The sequence below is a fragment of the Nansenia antarctica genome, assembly GCF_963989245.1.
Source record: "Nansenia antarctica genome assembly, chromosome: 10".
Taxonomy (NCBI): Eukaryota; Metazoa; Chordata; class Actinopteri; order Argentiniformes; family Microstomatidae; genus Nansenia; species Nansenia antarctica.
The window spans coordinates 9,332,197-9,355,944 of NC_137680.1; the positions used below are offsets into that span (position 1 = coordinate 9,332,197).

At 41.9% G+C, this 23,748-nt stretch overlaps 2 protein-coding genes across 2 annotated transcripts in view; one reads left to right on the forward strand and one right to left on the reverse strand.

Annotated features, from left to right (window-relative positions):
- The window catches only part of LOC308166610 (sialic acid-binding Ig-like lectin 15), a gene marked incomplete at both ends in the record, with an annotated part of 268,304 nt that overhangs the window by 120,085 nt on the left and 124,471 nt on the right, over nucleotides 1-23,748 (reverse strand). The window lies entirely within an intron of this gene.
- nek11 (NIMA-related kinase 11) overlaps nucleotides 1-23,748 on the forward strand; it is a gene marked incomplete at both ends in the record, with an annotated part of 72,671 nt that overhangs the window by 32,802 nt on the left and 16,121 nt on the right. Inside the window, 7 exons of the mRNA XM_080540462.1 lie at nucleotides 5,998-6,147; nucleotides 6,551-6,629; nucleotides 7,925-8,116; nucleotides 9,896-9,981; nucleotides 11,569-11,688; nucleotides 14,145-14,238; nucleotides 15,129-15,258. Of these exons, the coding sequence (XP_080396588.1) occupies nucleotides 5,998-6,147; nucleotides 6,551-6,629; nucleotides 7,925-8,116; nucleotides 9,896-9,981; nucleotides 11,569-11,688; nucleotides 14,145-14,238; nucleotides 15,129-15,258 (851 nt within the window). The remainder of the gene's footprint in view (nucleotides 1-5,997; nucleotides 6,148-6,550; nucleotides 6,630-7,924; nucleotides 8,117-9,895; nucleotides 9,982-11,568; nucleotides 11,689-14,144; nucleotides 14,239-15,128; nucleotides 15,259-23,748) is intronic.

Here is a 23,748-nt window from a genome sequence, read left to right on the forward strand (position 1 = left end):
TTTTTTTTTTTTATCCCGTAGTTAGCCACTATGACATCCATCAGGGTAGTGTTATTACAGTGTTGGCATGTTCAATTTATCTTTTAAAATGTACATTTACATTGTTTTGTGGTAACCAGGGTGTAACATAATTTGAGGCTCTGTTGTTGGCCATTTTTTTTGTTTCACAGATCACATATTACTACAAACCCGTTTTATAATACATATCATAAACTGAAATACATTATTTTTTAAGCACAGGTGTTTAATACCCTTTTGCGAAGATAAATACAGCTCTGTTGAATTGCAATACAGGCACACCTCGTTCTACTTAGTGAGGTACTGATTAGGTGACCACCTGAACCAAATCTTATTTAACAAGGAAAACTATAAAAACCACTGCTGTGGTCTTTACTATCCTTTTGCAATAGGATCAGCTGAATGGCAAAAACAGTGCTAGTAGTACCTTGTAAGAGTCTCTAGGCACAGAGGGAGGTCGACACAGAGGAACGGCTGTAAACACGTCTTTATTGGCGTACAGCACGGCGAGAATTAAGAATAAGTACAGCACACTGCCGTCACGCCCACCGGCTTCCCCTCTCGGGATCCGCTGCGGCGACTCTCTCTCACTCTCTCTCACACTCTCTCTCTCTCTCTCACTCACTCACTCACTCACTCACTCACTCACTCACTCACTCACTCACTCACTCACTCACCACCACCACCACCACCACCACCTCTGCAGGTTTTCCCCACCTCCTTCACTCTCCCGGGGGAATAAACAAACACAGGTTAAATAGACCAGTTGGATAACGAGTCTGATTACTGACACCTGTCCGTAATCAGCCTATCATCCATCCATCCTCCACCACAGTCTGGCTCCCTCTGCAGGCCAGAATGTGCCATGCTCCCCACATACCTCAAAAAGTATTTTTATACCTATTTTTTTTTTTTTTTTACATTCTAAATGAGTTACAAACATTTTTTGGGAGTGAAGAAAAGAAGGGTTAAATTCTCACTTTTCTAGCAGAGAAATACAGCGAGCGTCAGGTTGCGGTTCATAAGATCAAGGTCAAGCAACAGACAATGGGGACAACAAAGCTACAGACTGGCAGAGGGCAAAAACGACTCTCCACTGACCGGGATGGCCGCCAATTCATCCAAATGTCACTCAACAACCGTGGAATGACATCAAGTGACCTACAAAAAGAATGGCAAATGGCAGATGGGGTGAAGTGCTCCTAGTGGCAGGGCTGAAGTGATGCAAAGCTATAAAAAAGCAAAGAAGAGCCAGGCTGAGGTCCATAAGGATTGGACCGTAGAGGACTGGAGTAAGGTCAGCTCCTCTGAAGAGTCTAATTTTTAGCTTTGCCCAACATGGGGCCTCATTTATAAAAATGTACTTGAACGTCATCTTTAACTTGCACGCAAGCACATTTTTGGAAATGGACTTAAGCATTATTTATAAAACGGGCTACGCTTGTTTAAAATTGCGTACGTCTGTCGTACCTACTTCCGTCTATAAATAACAAATATACTTGAAATTTAACGCAGGTGAATGAGCTTTGTATTTACGCCCTGTGATAGCACGGTGCGGACACCAGTGACCACTCGGTGAGTATCCCGTCTTTAAAAACGAGTCTGGTGTTTTTTTAAGGATTTTCTGTATAACCTTATAACAGGGCTTATAATGCTAAATACCGAGGAATCCTGGGGAATCACAATGAATCTCGACTTTATCACGCCTCAATTTAGAATGATTACACCATACAATAGCCTAATGGCATATAAAGGAAGACTGAAATACAATCATAAAACAGTTCCCTTTAAATCTTGAATTGAACTCATTTTCTCGGCTGATATCAACATTGTTAATTTTATTACGAGCCACTTTCACTTCTCATGAATTAGAGTAGGCATTAACGTGTTCGAGTGCGACTCACATGCCTGTAATAACTCTGCATAACCAGTAGGTAATGTGCGTACGTCAAGTCAAGACCTGACGTAGAGCTACGATCGTTTCCACGGTCAAACTGAGTCACGTTGACATTTATAAATCACTACTTGACGTGGTTTTCTACGTACGCCACGGGTAAGATCAAATTTGATCCAAAGTACTTTCTATAAATGAGGCCCCTGGTCATCTACTGGTTAGATGGAGACCTGGAGAGGCCTATAAGCCACAGTGTCTCGGACCCACTGTGAAATTTGGTTGAGGATTGGTGATGATCTTGGGGTGCTTCAGCAAGGCTGGAATTGGGCAGATTTGTCTTTGTGAAGGACGCAGAAATCAAGCCTCGTACAAGGTTGTCCTAGAAGAAAACTTGCTTCCTTCTGCTCTGTTCCCCAACTCTGAGGATTGTTTTTTCCAGCAGGACAATGCTCCATGCCACACAGCCAGGTCAATCAAGGTGTGGATGGAGGACCACCAGATCAAGACCCTGTCATGGCCAGCCCAATCTCCAAACCTGAACCCCATTGAAAACCTCTGGAATGTGATCAAGAGGAAGATGAGCTGCTTGAATTTTTGCACCAGGAGTGATCATAAAGTCGACCAACAGTATTGTGAAAGACTGGTGGAGAGCATGTCTGGAAAGACTGGTGGACACATGAAAGCTGTGATTGAAAATCTAGGTTATAGCACCAAATATTTATTTCTGAATTTACTGAAAGTAAATGTTAAATGACATGTTAAAACATGAGTATTGTGTTGTTTAAAAATGAATATGAACTTGTTTGCGTTATTCAAGGTCTGAAATCACTGCATTGTGTTTTGTTATTTTTACCAGTTGTCATTTTCTGCAAATAAATGCTCTAAATGACAATATTTTTATTTGGAATTTGGGAGAAATGTTATCAGTAGTTTATAGAATAAAACACATTTTTTTATTTTACTCAAACACCTACCTATACATTGTAAAACCATTACTGATAATTTTGCAGTGGTCTCTCGCTCTTAATTTTTTCCAGAGCTGCATTTGCTTGAAAAAGCTTTTTTTTTTTTAAAAAGTCTATTCAGTGAAATAAATGCAGATCATTTATTTGATTGTACTTTTTTTCATGAATACTTTGATAAAGTAGATAAAGTGAATGTGTCATTCAGTAGGAATAAATTATACTGTCGATACAAAACGGGATTGGACAGAAATGCAAAATCCCTCGACAAAATCTTAGGCCTTCCAACCTTTCCAGAGGATCACTACGGAAATAAATCCTAGGATTTTATTGTGTGCTCATTCCTCGACAACCCTTGTAAGTGTATGATATATGGCATTGATAATACCTTTTTATGTACATTTCATAATTGTCAAATAAAAACTAACTAACTAATCCCCATAAATCTATTTTCCACTAATCCAAAAGAGGGAGTGAGAAATTGGGTTTTTGCCGAGAAGGAGATAGAGATGGAGAGAGAGAGAGAGAGCAGTAATGTAGGACAGAGATACCAACAGCACTGGGTGGTCTGTTGTTGACTCAATGCCCACACACACACACACACACACACACACACACACACACACACACACACACACACACTCACCTTCGGAGTGGTGTGAGAATCTCACAGGGACCAAAAGGTTCACGGTCCATTGCCCATAAACCTAGCTAATGAGAGAGAAAGTGGTCGCCCTTCTATAATGAGAACTGGAGAGGCGGTTAGGCGGTTACACTAGATAATCAGCAACGATATATTGAAGATGGAGAGATTGTGGGAGACAGGAAGTTAGAAAGAGAGGAGAGGGGAAATAGATGGGAGGAGACAGAGCAAGGGAGTTGAGGGGGAGAGAGTAATAGTGAGAGATTGAAGGAGACAAGGAGCAAGATGAGACGGTAGGGAATTGAGTAAGAGAATGCAGTGATTGACTGCAGTTAGTGAATAAAAACAAGAGAGGGGTAGGAAGAAGAGATAGATATAGAGAGGGAGCAAGAGAAGAAATCTTATCACATGTCTTGGGCTCCTGTGCCAGTGGTTGCATTCCAAACCGTCTTATATGCTGCACCAGATCTTTGCAACACCAGGAAAAATATTTAACCTCAGGAATGAATAATATATGATATAGGATACAGGAACATGCTTTCTGATACAGAAATTTGCTGTTCTGCTGCGCCCAACTGCTATGTAGACTAATTTAAACTACCAGACCCCTTGGACACAGGATGTAGGATATCAGAGTCAGAGGTCAACCTGTAATACTGTAGATATCTTATTGAGTTCTTCCTGGAAACTAATAGTGTGTTCTTTTATGGAGTTGTTCTGTTCTTCTATTGTACAGTTTCCATCTGCATCCACTTGTCCTGTTAGTTTCTCTATTTTTGCTATTAGCCTAATCTCTTTTAACCAGAATTGTTTTAGTTTGAACCATGAGTGAAAGTGTCACACAATTAGAGGATCAGCTGTACCTATATTATGGACGAAAAAGTCAGTTACAAATGATTTTGTCTTAGTTATGAACATACTCATTCAAAAGGTTTTGATTACATATCCAGTATCCCTGTCCACCTGGAAATTCTGTAAGAGTTATTTGAAGGTCCGATGGGGTTCTATCACCTATCAACACTTTTTAAGCTGTTAGTGCCAAAGAGAAAGGTACACGGACGTAGTCAAGATGAATAGCTTGATTTAGCCTCCTCCATGTATATATCACCAAGTCGGGGATTTTAAATATCCATATGTTCACTAGTTCTAATGCATCCATAATAGTTGTGATCTCCTTGTGTAAGAGAATGGGGCAATTTACAGTATGATTTCCTTTACAGTCCATTGATGTACTTATCACTGTGTTGTAGTACCATAATAATATGATTACTTGTTGCTTGTGAGCTCAATAGATTTATCGATATTCACAAAGAAGTGTGGATCATCACTATTTGGATCATATTGTAGATTAACAAGCCAAATCTGTTTATCGTCTAATACTACTAATAGTGTTACAACCTTGCCAAGCCACTCCGATACTTTGACCTAGATATGGACATCCAACAACGTCTCTTCCCATTTCATTTTTCCTAATTTCAGTATATTATACAGTATAATGCAATTATATGATCCAAGCCTCTGCCATTATTATTTGATATGAAAACAAAAACAAAATCTTTGGTATGGACAATAAGCTACTGTAGGAACGCTTCCTGGGAAAATGCAGACAATATTGTTTGCTATATTATGAATAGATTGTGATATATGAGTAGATTAATATTTATTGTAGAATCAATCAGTCTGTTTTCATTATTTGACTTGTCAGTCTTGCATATTGTATGGAAGGTTAAAATTAAAAAGTAAAGAGATTTAAGGAGAGAGAGGCAGCAAGAGACAAAGTGGTGGATATTTGGCAAATAATACCTTCACCTCATTCTCTGAATTCCATCTGATCTATCTATCTCTCTCTCTCTCTATCTCTCTATCTATCTATCTATATATCTATATATTTACTGTATTCATTCATATTTCTCAGACACAAGCTTCTAATCTGTTTACTCATTACCACGCTTGCCTTGTTAATAAACCTTCTGAAGGATAACACCTCAATTACTAGACCTCAAAAGTGTTGAGTGCATACATGCGTTTGTGTGCTAATTGTGTATTCACCATTAAGCTTCAGTGTCAGTTATTTTGATCTATATAGAGTTTATGCAGGGGGTTATTAACAGAATGAGTCAATTTAATCTGTATAGAGTCTGTCTATGGGGTTATTAATAGTGGAATATGAAACATGATTGATTTAGCAGTTCAGAATTAGTAGACTACATCTGTCCAACTATATGGACAGTATATGGACAGATGTAGTCTGTGACCTTATTACTGATCAGATGGATGGGTTATAAAAGGTTACTTAATCTGACATAGTTATGTGGAGCTGTGCTTCACTGCAGCACTACAGCGGAGGTAATGGCATGTGATTATGAACAGACATAATGTAATGACATGAATATTTGTTGTAATGGCATGAATATCTGTTACAGAAGTAGTGTCCATGTGTCGCAGAATGTTGTTGCTGATCATGCTCATCTGTGCTACAGGGCTCTGGGCTGTATCCTGTATGAGATGTGCTGCCTGGCGCACGCCTTTGAAGAACACAACTTCCTGTCTGTCGTCATGAAGATCGTGGAGGGAGAAACGCCGACACTGCCAACACGTTATTCACTGGAGCTCAACTCACTGATGCAAAGGTGAGAAAGCATCAGCTCAGTGAGTGAGTAGATGAATTAATCTTGCATACTGATGCTCTTCAAAGTTTACATTATTTAAGGCCTTTATGCCAATATCCAATGCAAATGTTTATGACATGCTCTTTAGGGACGCTGTAGAAAGAAGCTTGGAAAGTGTGTCAGTCATTAGGATAATTGGTACCTCATATACAGCATATGCACCTGTTAGCATTGCAGGAGATGGAGATTGTATCCTCGTTTTTGCCTTGACTCCGTTAACAAATTTTTTCTTATATTTTATTTAACCTTTATTTCTCCCAAGTTAGTCTCATTGAGATAACATTTCTTTTTCAAGAGAGACCTGCTGAAAATACAGAAACACCCCAACCTAACCACTCTTTCTTTACTTTCTTTGTGTGAACAGGATGCTAGAAAAAAACCAGTCATCCAGGCTCTCTGCTGCAGAGGCACTGAGGACACAGTTCATCGAGGAGAGCATGCAGGTAGCCTGGAACATTCAACTGAACATCTTCTATTGATAGACACATGGACCGTTACAGGTCTAATCACTGTCTGATGCTAATGATCGGTAAAGGTTAATTAAATCACTCTTGGACACTTTGCAGGTTGAATTTGGCAACACTGTTTCTTGCTGGAGTAGTTCACCTTTATTGGAGTAGTTAACCGTTATTATATGCATTATATGCATCCAGTTTGTAGTTAAATTATTTGCCTATATAAATAAATGGTCATTATAGATATTTATACACTGCCAAACATGACTGCCCCCATGTGAAAAAACCTAATGCCCCCATGTGAGAACCTAATTTCCCCATGCTGAGTAAGTTCTGATGCTGGCCCTGCGTGGAGGGGGTTGAGGGTGTAGTACAATTATTTAAGTATCTAAATAGAAAATAGAACAAGGCGGCCTGCTTTCTTCAGATTGTATAGAAAAGGTATTTAGTTATCTTTTGCAAAAGGAGAACAGCACAACACAAGCATGACAGAGTCTGTCAGTGAAATCCTTCTCAGAAAAGTGAAGTTCAAGGCACAGAGGAAAATGTAGAACGTGTTGTTGCAGCATTCCAACATTAGCAAAGGACAATGGCACATCTTCATCTCAGTATTCAATTATCCCACCCACTCATTGCCGGACACTTTGCCTCTTCGCTTCTTGGAACTTTGCTAAGGAAAATACTACAGGAGCGCAGTTCTCAACAAAACGTTCCTCAACGGAGCACAGGCAAGCAGGTTTGACCAAACAAGGAAACATAACAGACATCAAAGCACCAGATACACTTTTACAGGTCGATTGATTGGTGTCATTGATTGTTAGGGGGTGCAGAGGTCTGAGGAGGAAGAGCCCAGGTGGAACCTAAAGAGATGGGTCTTTAGTCTACAGCTGAATATAGGCAAGCCTTGCAAGAGCATTGACCGATCAGAGCAACCACTATGTCCTCATGGTGGTCAGCAGAGGTGGAAGGACAGAGTGATCGGGCCGGGGTTTGGGGACTGACCATCTTTTGCAGATAGGGAGGGGCTTTTGCCTTAACCGCTCTGTAGACGAGCACCATGTGATGCATCTGATGCAAGCTGCTACTGGCGGCCAGTGAAACGTGCGGAGGAGGGGGGTGACATGGGAGAATGGGCTGCAACGTTCTGGATGAGCTGCAGAGGTCTCATGGCGGGGAGCCTGGCCAGAAGTGAGTTGCAGTAGTCTAGATGGGAGATGACAAGCGCCTGGACCAGGAGTTGCTTTGCTTATCTTGTGATGAATGGGTGTATTCTTCGAATTTAGAGGGAGAATCTACAGGAGCGGGCCATCGCTGAGATGTTAGCCCGCACAGGGGAGTTGATTGTCCAGGATCACCCCAAGATTCTTTGCTGTCTGGGAGGGGGAGACAGTGGAGTTCTCCACCGTGATGGAGATGTCTTGGAGAGGGCAGGCTTTCCCAGGAAGGAAGAGGAGCTCTCTCTTGAGCTTGAGGTGGTGTGAGCAGAAATTCAGGCAGAGATGTTTGCAAGACACGTAGAGCCACGTCACCACTTGTCTGTCAGAATGAATGAATGAATGGTCTTTATTGTCATTGATATAGTACAGGTACCAAACAACGAAATTTGGGAGGGGGGGGGCTCCCCTGGTGCTAGGAAAGAAAAAAAAACAAAGAAAAAAAAAAACAAGAAGGGAAAGGAGCTGGTTTACATAAATAAAGGCTATGTACACTATCCACTATACTATACTGTACAAATAAAACACTGTGCTGTACTCTATGCTATGCTATACCTATAGGGGGAAGGGGGAAGAGATAAACATGTGTCATCAGCATAGCAGTGGTAAGAGAAACCATGTGAGGAAATTACCGATCCAAGAGATGTCGTATACAGAGAGAACAATACGATTCCTAGGACAGAGCCTTGGGGGACACCAGTGGTGACGGTGCATAATGTGGACAGGGACCCTCTCCACGTCACCTGGTATGAGCAATCGGCCAGGTAGGATACAAATCAGTAGGAGGAAGCACAACCTGAGATGCTCAGCTTTGAGAGGGTGGAAAGAAGGATCTGGTGATTGTACACCTCAGAGCTCATACTGTGGATGAATAATTCACAATATCTGACACGCTTATATTGCTGCATTCAACATATTCATAAACCACTTACTGTATACAGCCAGTGGGGCTTCCTTCCCCCTGCACTGACTAAAAGCCTATGAAGAACTATTTAGAAGCATTTATATTCCTGCTCTATGATTTCACGAGAATAACACAGTAAGCATGATATATTCACAATAAATGTTAATGGTCTGCGTCTTGTGTTTCTGCCCTCTAGTAGCCTTAAAACAGCAATCAGCGATTTATGCATGCAGAGTCACTAACAAACAACAACAAACACAAACAATACTGTAATAAGTCCTTATTGCTTTGGTTATGATAAGGTTTTATTCCTACACTGGCCACATACCCTATAAAGTGTTAAATGTGGCTTCGGCAAGGTATTCTACTGGAAATGACCATATCAAGGAAGACATTATTGTATTTGTTCTTGTTTAATGACTGTTTTAGACATGACATCTCTTCTGCATAAGTGCATTTTGGATCATTTGCATTTTGCTAAACACAAATGCCTCTGACAAATCTATAGACCATACTGCTATCCCGACAGCTTCTTTTTTTCACGCCACCTAGACTCTTATAGCATCTGAGACTCAGTAAACATGGTCATTAGTGTTGCACTCACTGTTCTATGATGACACAACAACAGAATGCTCTTTTGATGCCTCTTTCTTCTCCGCCTCCTCACTCTCTTCCTTTAAAAAAAAAAAAAAAAACATTTTATCCACCAAGGGTCTATCGGTTGACTGCCGTAAATTACTCCTAGCAAGATTCCACTATTGTCTGTGAATGTGCCTTTTGCCTCTCATGCTCACCCCTGTGGTTTACTCTCTGTCCCTCTCTCTCTTTTCTCTTGACTACAGTGATAGTGTGCGTGAGAGAGAGAGAGAAATAGAGAGTGAATCATCTCTGTCTTGTGCTCCACACACATATTGTATCAAAAGAAAACTGGGGAGAGAGTGTGAGAGGGCAAAAGGGAGAGAACAGAGTGGGCTGAGAGAATAAGAGAGAGAGCGATGGGGAGGTTCCGTCGAGGCCACTCTGCCGTTTCCTTTGATTCCTTACAGTTAGCTGTGACACATCATCTGAGGCTTGCTTTGTGTTCAGCATCTCTCCCTCTCTGTCTCCCTCTCCCTGGCTTCTCTCTCTCACCACAGAGCATAACGCACAAGTTCTCCAGTGTGTCACTAAAAGACAAGCAATCAAGTGGAGAAAGAGATGCAGCGATGATAGCGAGAGCAATGTAGGTGCGCCTTCTCTCCCTTCACTCTCTTCTACTTGGTCTCTCCGTCACTCTCTTTAACATGGTGTTTTAATTGGGAATAGGATACAGTTTCTCTCTCTCTCTCTCTCTCTCAATTTAATTTAATTCAATACGTTTTATTGGCATGATAGGATTACTTACATAGCCAAAGCACACACATAGGAAAGTATACATTAATAATGACACATTTTTATTTATTAAATGGTGATACTAAATGAAGAATAACAATCTCTTTTTCTTCTTTCTCTCTTTTTAAATTTCCCCTTCTATCTTGTGGGTTGTGAGCAAGGAGGGGAAACTGAAACTCACTGCACCAATATCATCCTCAGATATGAAGAATGAGCCACAGCCCCTCAACTGTTATAATGCTGCATCTTCACAAATGGATTTTCACACGCACGCACGCACGCACACACACACACACACACACCCTCAGACCAAGGGGGTCTATAAATATACTCCTCTCTCGCCAGAGTCATGTTCAGAGGATGCTAATAAAGGTGCAAGCTTAGCAACAGCTGTGTCACTGATTAAAACAGGCACCAATCAGAGAAGCCGTAGGTCATCATTAGCTTAGCAAGGCCACACTTACACATAGTGACCTACACGTACACATGTGACATGGACTGGTGAAAAGGGCCACATGTCGGCAATTCTCAAGTCACGCAAATGAGCAAAAAGCGTTTCCGTTTTTTGGGCATATTACGAAAGTTTAAAAGTTGAAGAGCCCACTCGTTAACAAACAACAGTTTTATGATCACTAAATACTTAATTTGTGAATTCGATTCACTGTCTCGTCTGCTGTAGGCTACTGGTAGCCTAAGTGATAGGCCTATATAGTTTGTAAACAAACTTACATTTTAGGGACGTGTTCAAAAGCAAGGACTGTGTGATTATCTAATTATGTGTAGTTATGTGATTTTAGCATGTTGATGTTGTCAGCATGTTGTGATGTGCTAAACATGCAGTTATATCTTACATAGCAATGTTTTCTCGTTAGCTGCTAGCTACACAAAAGACTGTCACATATTATTCCAACTGTTAGCGTTAGCTAAACGGCAAAATAAATACACAGCACAATTTTTTTTTTAAAAATACTAACATTTACCTCGTCTGCAGTTTTGTCATGGACAGTTGGTATTGGATGCTGTTTCAGGAAATGTTGTGTTGCCAGTCCTGCTTTGTACAGACCCAGATTGGAAAAGCAGAATGTGTGTGCTAACACAAAATGGTTAGCACACACATAGAGGTTTTTGCTAACTGTAGCTGGGACGTTGCCATCAAAAATAAACTTAAAAACATGCAGTTCTTCTGTCCTCTAAGGCTGGGGGCTGGTGTAGAGATTTGTACTGGTCTGTGCATGCAGCCAACAATTGAGCAGTTTCCATGCTTAGCTCTTAGCTTCAACATAATGTTAGCCGGTCAGGCGAAAACATCAGGTGTCACAATTGATCTTTATAATGATTTATTGAAGCTATGCAAACTTTTAATACGGTCATATTGACTGAAACTTGCCAGTACCTTCCCCTGCATTCCTGACCGTTGCCCTTTGACCCGTGGACACAGGCAGAGGAAGGTTCACCTCCAGACCCTGAGGGAGAGGTCAGAGGTGGAGAAAATGACCCCCAGGGAGAGAATGAAGCTGAGGAAGCTACAGGCATCTGACGACAAGGCCAGGAGGCTGAGGTAGGACTGAGTCCTCACACACAGTGCCCTGCTTAACCAATGGGATAGTGAACATGTTTTTCTTCTTTTGGCACTATACTCCAAACATTTGGATTTGACAATTACTATTAGGTTAAAGTAGAGACAGCTTCCACAGCTTTTATTTGATGCTGTTGATGTACATGTTGGTTTTACCATTCAGAAATGATGACCACATTTTATGCTTAGTCCCTTTATTTCAGGGGACCCAAAAGTAATGGGACAGATTAATGACATTTCCAAATTAAGCACTCATGTTTAGTATTTGGTCAACAATCCTTTGCATGCAATAACTGCCTGATGTCTGCGAGCCATTGACCCCACCAGATGATGGGTATCTTCTCTAGTGATGCTCTGCCAGGCCTGTCTGTATCCATCTTCGGTTGTTGTTTTGAGGTCTTTTTGCCTAAAATGTTATCATCAGGAAATTAAATACATGTTCAATTGGATTTAAATCTGAAGATTGACCTGGCCAGGCAAGACCTTTCCACTTTTTAGCCCTGAAAAACTCCCTAGTTGCTATGGCAGTATGTCTTGGGTCATTGTCTTGCTGTATGATGAAGCACCATCAACGAGATGTTTCTGTACACTTCAGAATACACTCTGCTGCTGCCGTCACCAGTTAAAATCAATAAAGACAAGTGAGCCAGTTCTAGTGGCAGCTATAGATGCCCAAACCTAACACCCTCAGCACAATGTTTCACAGATGAGGTGGTATGCTTTAATCTTGGGCAGATCACTTTTCCCAAAACAATCACTCAGATATCGTATTCATGATTTTACATTTAAATTGTTGGCATTTAGCAGACGCCTTATTCCAAAGCGACTTACAATCAATACATTTGAATACTAAGCATGTGAATCAGCAGTCCACCATTCGTTGCAGGAAGAGTACTCTAGCTCGGGCCCGGGGCCACTGATAGGAGGAAAAACCTTCTCCCTATTATCGCCTTCTACTAAAACTTTTTTTTTGTATTTTTAAAAAAAAATATTACTGGAGAAACTGAGAAACAGTACAAGGGGGGCAATAGAAGGTATTAGGGACACAGTAGAGGGGAAAGCGGGTGTCTTTAGGAGACGTAGTGGTGAGGGTCAGAAGATGTCTCAGGAGGAGCAGTTAAGATTAAAATTATCCTATTCCTATCTTCCACAAGATAGTTCTCCAGACCTCTACAGGCTTTTTAGCTACTTTTTAGCAAACTGTAACCAGACCATCTTTTTTTAGGATAACTAGTGGTTTGTATCTTGCAGTGAAGCATCTGTATTTTGGCTGATTAAGTATTCTGCGGATGGTCGTCTCTGTAGTCTCTGACACATTCACTCTTACGTCCTGGAGAGTGTTTCTGATTTGTGAGACAGTTGTTTTGGGATTTCTTCATTATGGTGAGTATTTTTCTGTCATCCGCTGTAGAAGTCTGCCTTTGCCTACCGGCCCGTTTGCGATTGCTGAGCAGTTTTCTTTTTCTTTTTAATGATGTTCCAAACAGTTTATTTTGGCAAGCCTATGGTTTTGGCTATGTTTCAGATATTTCTGTTTCTTACATGCACGCACACACACACACACACACACACACACACACACACACACCACACACACCACACAACACACACGCACACACGCACACACACACACACACACACACACCCACACACCCACACACACACACACACACACACACACACACACACACCTCACTCGTTCATTAGGTGAGCAATTAAATTATGTATGTGTAAAAAACGAATTATGGGCCCACAATGTAGCAGAATCACATACACAGTAAAAATGGTCATCAACAACACCCACACCGACATACACATGCACACAGACAGACGAGATGAGTGCTATGTGTGCTGTAAATACACTTTCCCCCTGCCCTAGTTTCCCTAGGCTGAACTGTGCCAGAGACCCGTCCACTGGGAGCAGTACAGGGAGGCACGGGAGAAACACCAGTACTGACTAGAAGGATATTTAAGTGCACTATGATGTTCTATTTCTTCGCAGGGATCTGATATTATACAGGCCATGACCTCCTTTTCCTGTCTCTCTCATTCTCTCTACATGTTTATTTATTTATTTTAAAAATGTTTTTCCTTGCTCTCATTCTTTCTTCATTTTCCTTCTCTCTTTCACACTCTATTATGCTAGCAGTCAATACTTTTATTTATTTGCAAGAATCAATGTGTATAATAATGTTTCCGTCGAGAAACCTTCAAAGTCTAACATTTGAGAGAGATTAAAGTATTTTTCATCCTTAACTACAAATGGGATTACTCAATTGGCCTTTGAATTGGCTTCCATTTCAGGACAAAGTGGGTCATGGTTCAGGGCGCGTAAATTCGACGCAGGAGTATAAATCAGGCCTAAGGCTTGTAGTTCTCATATTGTTACTGCTACCCTCTTTTTGATATGATACTGTACTTTTACTGTGCTACTACAGGAAACTGGCGGAGGAGAAATACCAGGAGAACCACATCCGAATGCAGGAGCTGAGGAGGCGTAATTTCCAGAAAGTCAGCTTGAATGTCCTGAATGTAAGAGAGAGACAGAATAACACAATTAAGACAATCGTCATTTTAGATCATCTGGGACTCTATTGGGGAATATTGCAAAAACAATTCTAGGACCTCAATTAAATTAGTTATACAATTGTCTTGAGTGCAATTAGCCACCGGTTATTTGGGCTAAGTTTAACTCCAACGGTTTGTCTTTCTTCTAAACCTGTGTTATTACCCTATGGTTTAATTAGGGTACGGTATATATATATATATATATATATTTTTTTTTTAAGTTTGTCACATTCTGTTAAAGGGGTAATCTGGGATTGGTACTATACATTTTGGGACTTTCAAATCAATGATATATAACTATTTATTCTTGAAGAATGTTATTTAAAATGAAATGCTGCATGAACTTAGTTCAACTGTCTTACCCCATCAGAACCCAAAATAAAAGCTTTTTTGATAAACAATGCCATTGTAAACAAACATTGTATCGATTCAAAACATGATTAAAACTATCATGTTGATCTCACAGATGGTTAGTCCTTGCATCCATAGCTCTGTCTATGAATTTGAGTGTTTATATTTCTCCAGTTGTGCCCCCCTTGTACTGTTTCTCAGTTTCTCCAATGTCTATATTAAATAAAAGAAATAAAATGGCCCCGGGCCTGAGCTGGATTATTCCTCCTGCTACCACTGGTGGATTGATGATTCACTTGCTTAGTCAAATGTATTGATTGTAAATCGCTTTGGAATAAGGCGTCTGCTAAATGCCAAACATGTAAATGAAAATGTAAATGTCCAGTCCCATCCCTCATCCCTACCAGATTGCCCCTTTAATTAGTACTTAAGACGAATCTTGGAGTTCTAAAACCCAAAAATGTAAAAGCGCAAGCAACTCCTTTCTCACTTTTACCCAATAGGAGAGTGCAGGGGACACAGTCTATCAGACTCTACCAATCACAGCCCAGAACTACCAGTCGCTTGGAAACTCACTGCCAGTTGGGAGACAGCAGCAGGACAGGAAGTGCATGTCTGAGCCAGACTGGTGTGGTGAGCATTTATGTATCTATTTCTTTATTCTGGGTGTCATTTTTTCTTACTAATAAACACCCTCACTTTGCTCAAATGGCTGCATTGCAGTATTTAAAACAATGCCCTGAAGCAGGATTAATCTCAAAACTCTTTTTTGTGATGTCCATGACATGGCAATTATAACTGTTTACCATTTGAAAGAAAACAGTGAAAATGTGTTGCAGGTGATTCAGTCACTACAGGTGCCTTCAGAATTCCAAAAAGGCTTTAGATTTTCCACCATTCTACAGTCCAATATATCATTATGATGGTGTTGCTGGGGTGGACAGCGATGAAGTCGTGGGTGTAGATGGAATAGAATAGGGGACTCAGCACGCAGCCCTGAGAAGCAATCCTCAATCTTCCCCTCGTACTCGGCCTTGGACCTCTTGATTCCTCGCTTCAGGTTGGCTCTGGCAGTGCTGTATAACTCCCCATCACCAGACCTGAAAGCGGTGTCCCTCTCTCTGAGCAGACGCTGCACCTCTCCCGTCATCCACGGCTTCGTATTGGGGTAGACCCGGATACGCTTGTCCACGGTGACAGAGTCTTTGCAGTGCTTTATGTATCCCAGCACTGATGAGGTGTACAGTTCCAGGTCCTCCTGTTCAAAGACCTCCCAGTTGGTGGTCTCAAAACAGTCTTGTAGCTGTGAGGTAGCGTCTGCAGGCCAGGTTTTAACTGTCTTTGATATGGCTGTGGCATTCTTCCTGATGGGGGTGTAGGATGGGATTAGGAGCAGAGACGCATGGTCTGACTGGCCTAGATGAACTAGTGCTTTAGCTCTGTAGCCCAGCTTGATATTGGAGTAGACAGTGTGTTGTCTCCTCTTGTGGCATATTTAACATGCTGGTAGAATCTATAGGAAGTACTCCCTTCAGGTCAGCATCATTTAAGTCCCCCGCAATAATGTGAACAGCATCAGGATAAGGTACTTTGTTGGTTGCTGATGGTGCTATGCAGCTGGCCTAGCGCCGCGCTAGCATTAGCATCCGGTGGAATATACACTGCGGTTATCAGAACGGCATTAAATTCCCTAGGAAGGTAAATGGGTCGGCATTTAACAGTCAAGTGTTCTAGGTCCGGGGAACAGTGGCTACTCACAATGTTTGTGTTTGTCCCCCAAGTGTCTTTTGTGTATATTAGGAGGCCACCGCCACACGATTTGCCCGTAGCCTCCTTGCCCGTAGCTAGCTCGATAGCTAAGTCCGGGATGGATGAATGGAGCCAGGTTTCTATGGCAATAGGCTAGGTGCACGATCTCCACTACTTCCTGAAAGGCACCTGGCATGAACATATCCTGTCTCACTCTATTGGTTTAATTGATTAATCAGCTGTGCACTGTGTGTTCCAACAGTTTACCGCACAGCTGATTAATCAATTAAACCAATAGAGTGAGACAGGATATGTTCATGCAAGGTGCCTTTCAGGAAGTAGTGGAGATCGTGCACCTAGCCTATTAGCAATTATAAAAACGTGATTGAAGGTGACAAAGAATTTAGTCAACTCTGTCTTCTACAGTTCTAACCATTGTTAGCCCTTTGTAGACCATAGTAGATTCTTGAGTTTGCTGCTTTTTTCATCTCCGGTAGTTGCAGACTGAACAGTAGCACACATCTGTCCTTTCTTATCTCGGGTCAGAGACAGAGAAAACTCTTCTTACTCCTCTTCTCTCTTAAGCAAATGGATAGTGAATGTAGCATCCAGATGCAAGGCTTTTTTTCGATGGGGTGATGGGCAGTTTTCCTCTAATCAGTTTGTCTAATTAAAGTTGTCTCAAGCTGATCTCCAGTGCCCATTTTGAGGGCAGAGACAGTAATGAAAAATGTTTGGTTGCATTATGAGTATATCTCTGAACATGTTTGATGAAATTAAATCCCACATAAACCCTGATGAAAATGATGTTAGGGTAAGAAATAGCTTCACTTTTCCCAAACCATCTCCGAATTAAATTGTGTTTCAAGATTCACTGATAGTCTCCTCACTGTTTAACAAGGCATAGGCTCTTGGATAGGATTGGGAATTACCGATTCCATTATTGTTTCTGCTTATCGGTTTAATTCTTTATTGATTCCGGATCAATTTTCTATATGGAATAATAGTAGGCCTAGTTTCAAGTTTCTGGTTTATTGTTAGACAAAAAGGCAATAGACATAAAGACATAAGTGACAATAGTACAGGACATAAGTGACAAATAAGATTATTTACAATTAGCAGTATTGTGCAATTTGCAGGCAATAGGGCACTAGACATAATTCAATAAAAAGTGTCAATAGTACAGGACATAAGTGACAGTAGTAAAGTGACTGTGAGCCTAAGGTTTAGGTAGTCCATATGCATGGGATGTGCTTGTGGATGATAGTCAATTGTCTACAGTAGGCTTGTTCATGAGCCTGATCGCCTGGGGGAAGTAGCTGTTGGTTAGCCTCTGAGTTTTGGCTTTGCCTTTCGGACGACATCGGTTCAAACAGACTGTGGTTGGGGTGGCTGGGTTTTTTGATGATGCTCTGGGCTTTACTGACACATCGTTTGTTGTGTCCTGGATGGAGGGAAGCTCACATCCACTGATGCGCCCAGCTGTCCGCACCGTCCTCCAGCGCTCTGTGGTTGAGAGAAACATGCCTACACAGGTTTTCAGCGTCAATGCAGCTGTTTTATTATATCGAGTCTCTGAACACAGTGTATAATATCTGAACGTAACATTTGAATGTAAATAGAAATAAATAAATAAATAAAATAATGGAAAATAAATTCTTCTTCTATCTTTTCTTAAAAGGTACTATAACTGTGAAAACAAATATAAAACTGATAAACTCAACAATTCTTCTGCAGACAAATGTGCATGTCTGCTTTCTCTGGGAGGATCCTAGATCTCTCTGGGCTAATGGTGTCTCCAGCTGTGAACACCCTCTCAGATGGGGTTGAAGATGCCTGAACGCACACATATGTTTGGGAAAGATCTGACAATAGGGCAGTATGTCTCTGGGTCAGCTGATGAAATGGGAGAATATTTGGACAGCATTCATTTTGATTTAGGGTTTCTTAGCGTGCGTTCGTAAATACGCTCTGGAAAACCCCTCTGGTTTCAGAGCCACAGAGTCCCTTGAAATCAGTTGATTTACGAACGGTCAGTTAAAATACTTTACAAACTAACTGTAAACATGGCAGACACCAACGATAACATTACTATCATTTAGCTGGTGGCTAACAATTACACAGGATTGTTTTAACATTAACGTTGACGTTAGCTAGCTTTCTGTTGCTAACTTTTGTGATGTTGACAGTAGATACTCGTTAACTAATGTTGCCATTTTCATCTTTTCAAATGAACGTTAATTCATCCCATGTATAAACATGATTTTTACCTGCTTTGTTACATGTAGATGTGTGTTGAACAATACTCTCTAGAGTACCAATCAAGCCGCAACTATAACATTTTGCAACGACTTGCTCCAACATTTTTAGATTGAAATGTTCAGATGCTCGACAAACCGTCTTTTCAGTCAGAGAGCCCAGTGTGCTCCCAGAGCACAGTGCTCTGAATATTCGAACAGAGACGCTCTGAATTTCCAAACGAACAGAGAGCACCCCAGGTGCGCTCCGGCACTCTCTGAGCGGTGGGTTTACCGCAAGTTTCAGAGCTTGATGTCATCATGACGCACACGTTTTTGCAATGCGCAACTGTCAATGAATGCACAAAACAAATAATATGATCTAACAACAAATCATAGACACCCAGGAGTACGCAAAGGAAATGACTCCCTAGAGGGGAGAAAATATAGGGCATAATGGCAAGGAAAAACTCCCTCAGGGGAAGAAACCTTGAGAAGAACCAGATTCCAGGGGGACCCAACCTCCTCTGCCTGATCAGGTGCTGAAGAGTAAACTAATGTGGAATATGGTGTGGTGCAAGAGGTCCATAGTGCAGGGCAGATTTCTGTTGGGACCAGGGTGGGTGGCAAGGACCAGGATATAGGGTGGAGTAGCCTGGACGAATTCAGGAACTCTAGTTTAGTCTAGTTTTCAGGGACTCAGTGCCCCTTGGACATGTAAGCACATAGAGGATAACACAGGATTAGAGGCTGTTGCAAACTGAAAAACTGATACATTAAACAGTGGGAGAGAATCAGCGTAAAGCAGGTGGCCTGAGGCCCCTGGCACATCTAAAATACATCTAAAGGACAAGACCAGCGCCCACTTAAGGCCAATGCACACGGCCCCGATTTTGTCGCACCGCCGAATTCGATTCCATTGTTTTGAATGAGACAATGCACACGGCGTGCGATGCAATTTTGTCGCACGACAACATTCGATTCTCCATTCACACCCACACACTTCGGTGGTGTGAATTGAGAATCGAATGTTGTCGTGCGACAAAATCGCACGCCGTGTGCATTGGGCTTTACACTGCATTCACTCTGTCACAGGCAGAATGGGAAACAGGTTACAAACTCAATTCAACTGATTGATGGTTAGGGTTAGGATTGGGGTTAGGCTTGTTAAAGATTTTTTTTCTTTTCAGCTCATTTTAAGAGTGTCATAGCAAAGGGGGTGAATACTTAGTGACTCAACTTTTCAACTTAAAAATAACAAATATCAAAACTTACCTGGATAAATATATATCTGCAAAAGGTGTCAGAGAAATTATTACAGCAAATATTCCAGTCTCTCTCTCTCTCTCTCGCTCGCTCGTGCGCGCACACTCTTTCAATCTCTTGACACACATGATAAGTGGTCAGAACAGGACATGAATTAAATATTCTGAATTTTAAAAACATTAGTGCTCATTTGTATAAGTGATTATTCTGGTCTGGTATTAACATTGCTAATGTTAAAAATCAATGAGGCATCAAATCATGGGAGGTGACCTGCACCTGAGGGCTGGCAAGAATATTAGCCTGTGGGTATATGTGCGTGTGCTTATGTGTGAGAGAGGGTGATTATTAGGTCACTGCTTGTATGGATTGGTCTTGTAGTAAGCTTATAATTGATGGAATGCATATTTACATGTATGTACTGTAATGATGTACTGTATATTTCAGATATCACACTTCAAACCTGGTTATTAAACTGATGATAAATGAATGAATGAATGAATGAATGGTCTTTATTGTCATTGCTACAGTACAGGTACCAAACAACGACATTTAGGAGGGGTGGCTCCCCTGGTGTTAGGAAAGAAGAAAAAAAAACTTTTAAAAAAATCACAAGAAGGGAAGGAGCTGGTTTACATAAATAAAGGCTATGTACACTATCCACTATACTATACTGTACAGATAGACGACTAGGGTTGTCATATTGCACAGTAGTGTTATTGCACATTTATTTAAAGTGTCGCAGTTTGCAGGCTTGAAATGTACATATTTGTGCCTCAGCACTACGCCTGATTTTTTCAGTCCAGCAGCTGCCATCAATCCGTCCAGACTGTCCAGGGCCCAGAACCTAGGTCTTTGCTGTGTAGAAGCTGTTCTTCAGTCTGTTTGTCCTTGCGGCCAAGGTCCTGAACTGCCTTTTCGAGGGCAGCCTGGTAAAGTGTTCGTACCCAGGGTGGGTCGGGTCCCTGGAGATCTTGGAGGCCTTCCTGAGACAGCGTGTGTTGTACAGCTCTTCCAGAGAGGGGAGGGGGGCGCCGGTGATCTTCTGTGCTGTTCTCACGACTCTCTGTAGCGCATTTCTCTCCGCGGTTGTGCAGCTGGAGAACCAGTTGCAGATGCCGTAGGTGAGGATGCTCTCCACTGCGCCGCGGTAGAAGGTCACCAGTATCTCCTGCTTGCTGTGTTCCTTCCTGAGGACTCTCAGGATGTATAGCCGCTGTTGTGCCTTCTTGATGGTGGCTTTTGTGTTGTCCTTCCAGGTCAGGTCATCCCGCATGTGCATCCCCAGGAATCGGAGGGTTGAGACTCTCTCCACGCTCTCTCCGTCGATGAGCAGGGGCTGGATCTCGGACTTTTTCCTCCTGAAGTCTACGATGATTTCCTGGGTCTTTGACTTGTTCAGCAGCAGGTTGTTAACCTTGCACAGCTTGCTCAGTTGCTCTACCTCATCCCTGTACGCCGCCTCGTCCCCCCCCGAGATGCATCCCACCACGGTGGTGTCGTCTGCAAACTTTACGATGGAGTTGCTGGGGTGGACGGGGGTGAAGTCGTAGGTGTAGAGGTTGTAGAGGATGGGGCTTAGCACGCAGCCCTGGGGGGACCCAGTGCTGAGTCTGAGGGCTGTGGAGGTGTGGGGGCCCACCCGCACCCTCTGGGGGCGGTCGGTCAGGAAGTCCTTGATCCATGCACATATAGAGTGTGATAGACCCAGGTCTAGTAGTTTGGTCACTAGCCTGTCTGGAAGGATGGTGTTGAAGGCGGAGCTGAATAAAGAAGGCGGTGCTGATAAAGCACTGAAAAACAATGTCTAACCAGTATTTACATAGCCTAGAGCAGAGTGACTTGAAGTGATAGTTCGCTCTCAGATAGAATTTCTGTAATTAACCACATACCTTCACTCCAATTGATACACCAATACATGTTTTACGTTCATATCACAGGTAACCCTTTATTCTACAGCCCAGTATTAAGATAGATAGATAAAGTTAAGGATGACTGGTTGTGGTTGGTTGGATGGATGAATTGATAGGGGATATGTAGATAGATTGATGAAAGAAGATTAAAAAGTAAAAAGTTAGATGGATGAATGAATGAATGAATGAATGGTCTTTATTGTCATTGCTACAGTACAGGTACAGTACAGGATGAGAAGATTAGATGGAAAGATAGATACTAGATGATAGAGGAGGTTAGATAGAGAGGATGGATAGAGAGGATGGATAGATGAGAGAGGGTAAGTATAGATAGATAAACATTTGGAGGTTAATCAGTATGGTTTAGAACAGGGGTGGGCAATTAATTTTCACAAGGGTCCACATGAGAAACTGGGACTATTGTAGAGGGCCAGACCAGTAGGCTGAACTTAATTCTGCTCAATATTACTTTTATAGATTTATAAAAAGCAGTAAATGTTATGGTTTTGATTAGCTGCTACTGGTAAGAATACATGTTACGATAAGAGACTTCACATCATTCGTCACATCCTGGTCCATCCTAGCATCCTAACATCTTCCATCACTGTCTGGTACGACTCTGCGTCTGCCCGATCCAAGGCCAAGCTACAAAGTCGTACGGACAAAGTCGTACGGACAACTCATTCTCATCCAGAATGCTGCTGCCAGTCTGGTGTTCAATCTCCCCAAATTCTCCCATGTCACCCATTCGCACCTTTCACTGGCTCCTGGTAGCAGCTCGGTGGTGCGAGCCTACCGGACAAAAATGGGAACAGCCCCTCCCTATTTGCAAGCAATGGTCAGTTCCCAAACACCTGCCCGATCACTTCGTTCTTCGCTGCCTACTGAGAATAGGATAGCCAGAGATATGAGAGAAGGGTAAGGTGAAAAAAAGAGTGTACGGTGGTTTTATTGGTGTAAAACTGATTGCCAAGATGCATTGTCGTAAGTTATTCTAAGAATGAGTTCTGTAGGTCTAATACTATTTTAGAGCTACTAGCTATTAAGTTCCATGGCAGTTGCAGTAACATGTAGTGCAGCCTGCGAGTGGTCTCTTGGTTTGGAGCTGAAGTGATGTTTTGTGAACAACAACCCCCTCCTCAATGTCATTACTCTTGAAAAGAGCAAATTAGTCAGTGTTAGCCAATCAATTTAGCTATCATAGCTGGTAAGGGGATCAGTAAAAATGATTGGCTGTTACATTATAAGCTGCCTATTGACTGGTTGGGAGTGTGGCAAGCATGTTACAGATCTCCACCCCTTACACAATACACTTCTAACACACTTGCTAACACACTACTATCCTTAATTTGCACTAGACTGCATACTAAGGAAAGCCTAGTCTCTAGACTCTCACCCGTATGCATCAGTGTAGCTGCTGTGCAAATCAAATGAACTGATCACTTCTGAGAGCATAATGCAGAAAGCCACTATCTACAATTGATTGAATACTGACCTCATTTGTGTTGTATTGTGTTGACCAGAAACCTAGGGCATATGGGATGTGACACATTTGCTCCATGGAGAAAACACTGAACTGCCTTCTTTTTAACACCTCTCCCTGCATCTGTATCTCTGTTCCTTATAGCTTTTAGATATGGCATATTCTTTAAGGATTAAGGATACAGCTGTGTAATAAGATGTGTTATTGTCTGGGTTTTGAAATTGAACCTTTGACACCAATATCAGTCAACCCTATATGTATTAAAGGCCTCTGCTATAAAAGCAACTGTATCATGCAGCTGCAAGGCTTTCCCCTTTTCATTTTCTCTCCCTCTCTCTCTCTCCCTCTCTCTCTCTCTCTCTCTCTCTCTCTCTCTCTCTCTCTCTCTCTCTCTCTCTCCAGCTCCAATCTCTTTTCCCTTCCCCTTCCCCCTTCCTCTCAGTGGAGAGGAGTCCCTGGTCGGGATAGTGCTCAGGTG